The 3,245-nt window shown below is 53.1% G+C and overlaps 1 protein-coding gene across 1 annotated transcript; it reads left to right on the top strand.

Moving 5' to 3' along the window:
- The first annotated feature begins 374 nt into the window (after positions 1-374).
- LOC120680208 (patatin-like protein 2) lies at positions 375-2,471 on the top strand. Its single transcript, XM_039961818.1, has 4 exons — positions 375-912; positions 1,036-1,216; positions 1,321-1,482; positions 1,752-2,471. The coding sequence occupies exons 1-4, from the start codon at positions 506-508 to the stop codon at positions 2,298-2,300; spliced, it is 1,299 nt and encodes a 432-aa protein (XP_039817752.1). The 5' UTR covers positions 375-505; the 3' UTR covers positions 2,301-2,471.
- The last annotated feature ends 774 nt before the right edge of the window (positions 2,472-3,245 follow it).

Here is a 3,245-nt window from a genome sequence, read left to right as displayed (position 1 = left end):
CCTTCGTGGAAAAAGAAAAAAAAATCCCGCCGAAGCGGAAGTGCGGAACAGCCGCCGGCCCACGCGACCATATCCTCCCCGCCCGCGTGCTCGGAGCCTCGGACTAGGCCGCTGCTCTGCTTGCCTTAGCATCGACCCGTTCAACCTTTGACCCGCCTGCCCGTACCCTCCCACTCCTATGATCCCATCCCATCAGCTCCGTTCCATCGCCAGGGCACGGCGCTGCACGAGTGCGCGACCATTTCTTATCGGGACTTCGGGTCACGTCCACCGTGTTGCTCCGTTCTCCCCCACCCGCCACCCTGCAGTATAAGTATCAGCTCGAGGGCGTCCACCCAACCGACCACAGCAAGCGCAACACAGCCAGGGACAAGCGAACGAACGGCGGAACGGGGCTTTTCTTTCGCGAAGCCAAGGGATCTCGTCTCGGGCACAACTAGTCTTTAATTTGTTTAGCCCTAGTACCAGCTATCTAGCTAGCCTGCCTTCGATCGAGGCCGTGCCCATGGCGCCCGTGTACGCCGCGGAGCCCGGCGCCCAGCAGGGCGTCCTGACTCTGAACCCGGCAGCGGCGCGGCAGGCGCTCAGCCGCGGCGCGTCCGCGCCGGGCACGCCCAAGTCGCCGCCGCCGGCGTACGGGAGCATCGTCACCGTGCTCAGCATCGACGGCGGCGGCGTGCGCGGGATCATCCCGGGCACCATCCTCGCCTTCCTCGAGGCGAAGCTGCAGGAGCTGGACGGGCCGGACGCGAGGGTCGCGGACTACTTCGACGTCGTCGCCGGGACGAGCACCGGCGGGCTGGTCACCGCTATGCTCACGGCACCCGACAAGGAGGGCCGCCCGCTCTTCGCCGCCAAGGACATCAACGACTTCTACCTCCGGCACAGCCCCAAGATCTTCCCGGCCAGAAGGTGATCGAGGATTTTGTGCTTTAGTTTGCAGCCATGGCGAACGTGCACAAGATCAGTCCAGGCAGCACTACCGGATAAATGATCTGATCTGACTGCTGTGCCTCGTGCGCGTCGTCTGTGCAGGGGAGGCCTTCTGGGTCTCGTCAAGAGCGTCGCTCTGGGGCCCAAGTACGACGGCAAGTACCTCCATGGCATCGTCCGGGAGCTCCTCGGCGACACCAAGGTCAGCCAGGCGCTCCAGAACATCGTCATCCCCACCTTCGACATCAAGCTCCTCCAGCCAACCATCTTCTCCAGATACGACGTATGAGCACACGCACAATTGTTTTAAAAAAATACACATAAGAGCTTCATGTCTTTATATTAAGAAGAAAGAAAATAGTTCACAACGTGACTGATTGCACGCAGGCCATGAAAGATATCTCCAAGGACGCTCTACTCTCCGACGTGTGCATCGGCACCTCCGCGGCGCCGACCTACCTCCCGGGGCACCAGTTCGAGACCAAGGACAAGGACGGCAAGCCCAGGGCCTTCAACCTCATTGATGGCGGCGTCGCCGCAAACAATCCGGTGAGTGCCCCGGCCGCTGGGCGGCTGACCATGCTACGTGCTAACGGCAGCAACCTGCTTATAGATATCAACACACAGAACACGTAGCTACACACGAATAAACCAAGCCTAAATCAAAGGCAAAATGGTCGTTGTCATTGTGCAGCCGTTGAGCCTAGACTGACTTATTCAATTTGCTTGTAGACAAAAAAAAAACTATGCATGGCTGCTAACTTTCTATGAAAATTGTGACGCTGATGATGTGCACAAAAACATGACAAAATCGGCAGACGCTGCTGGCGATGACGCACGTGAGCAAGCAGATCCTGCTGGGCTGCAAGGACTTCTTCCCGATCAAGCCGGCGGACTACGGCAAGTTCATGGTGCTGTCGCTGGGCACCGGCTCCGCCAAGGTCGAGGAGAAGTTCGACGCCGTGGAGTCCAGCAAGTGGGGGCTCCTGGGGTGGCTCCACAACAAGGGCACGACGCCGATCATCGACTGCTTCAGCCAGGCCAGCGCCGACCTTGTCGACATCCACGCCTCCGTGCTCTTCCAGGCGCTGCACTCCGACGACAGGTACCTCCGCATCCAGGACGACGAGCTCAAGGGCGACACCTCCTCCGTCGACGTCTCCACCGAGGAGAACCTGAACCGCCTCGTCGACGTCGGCAAGGCGCTGCTGAAGAAGCCGGTGGGTAAGATGAACGTCGAGACCGGCAAGAACGAGCCCGACGGGAGCAGGGGAACCAACGAGCAGGAGCTCACCCGTTTTGCCGAGATGCTCGTGGAGGAGCGCCGGGCCAGGCTCCAGAAGAAAGGCAACACGCCGTCACAGTAAACATGGATGCATGGGGGCGCCGGGGTACTAATAAATTAGGTCAAATTAATTATTTGTGTATACGTAGGTAATATAATATAAATTTGAATACATGTTAGCCTAAGCATGCTCTGTAATTCATTAATTAATTCAAGTTCTTTGTAGGGACTTTAATTAGTACATATACGTCCAAAGTATCTGCCTCTGTAATACGGAGTGCATGCAATATACGCACTAAACTTAATTCATCATGTTGTTTTTCTGCCAGCAAAACAATCATGTGATTTTTCTTTGCCGCCACTTAGCTTTATTTTTTTCTTTTTTGCAATGGAAGGTGGGGAAGTGAGAAGCCCGCATAGGGTTCTTTTTGTTATAGAACGGGGTAGCATCTCTTAGTCAAAGCGGCAGCCATTATGGATACCTAATGGCCTTCATAGGCCTAATCATCACTACTCTCTCAGTCTTGAAATGTAAGGTATTTAAGGGTTCAAAATTTGTACCTAAATATAAGGCATTCTAGAGTACTTTGGAAAAAAACACATGCTAATCTCCTTTATTTTAGTGCTAGTTTTGTAAAAAAAATTAATTGTGGTGGGCCAGGGGAGGAGATATACTAATCTCCTTGGTTTTGGTGTGGGCACAAAAACTAAGCAATTGATTAACTCAACAATGCACTAATGAGGGATATATGCGTCTTTTCTTTGGCAACGTATCTAGTGGAAACCACAACCTTCGTGAAAACCCGAGTAAACCACGGCAAAAAAGTCGTCTAAATTCACCAAAAAAATCACACATGTAGATGATACGATGATACACAAGCTTGTAAAATATCTTTTTCCAAACTCGACTTCTTTTGTGAGTCTTACAAACGAAGTCGAGTTTGTACAAGATATTTTATAAGCTTGTATATCATTATATCATCTACATGTGTGATTTTTTTGGTGAATTTAGATGAGTCTTTTGTCG

Source organism: Panicum virgatum, chromosome 6N, assembly GCF_016808335.1.
Source record: "Panicum virgatum strain AP13 chromosome 6N, P.virgatum_v5, whole genome shotgun sequence".
Classification (NCBI taxonomy): Eukaryota; Viridiplantae; Streptophyta; class Magnoliopsida; order Poales; family Poaceae; genus Panicum; species Panicum virgatum.
Note: the sequence above shows the minus strand (reverse complement) of the source record. Positions and strands in the feature narration are given on the sequence as shown.

Coding starts and splice junctions, on each gene's coding strand:
- LOC120680208 (XM_039961818.1), top strand. CDS start 506: ATGGCGCCCGTGTACGCCGCGGAGCCCGGCGCCCAGCAGGGCGTCCTG. Junction 913..1,035: donor AAGATCTTCCCGGCCAGAAG/GTGATCGAGGAT, acceptor TCGTCTGTGCAG/GGGAGGCCTTCTGGGTCTCG. Junction 1,483..1,751: donor GCGTCGCCGCAAACAATCCG/GTGAGTGCCCCG, acceptor CAAAATCGGCAG/ACGCTGCTGGCGATGACGCA.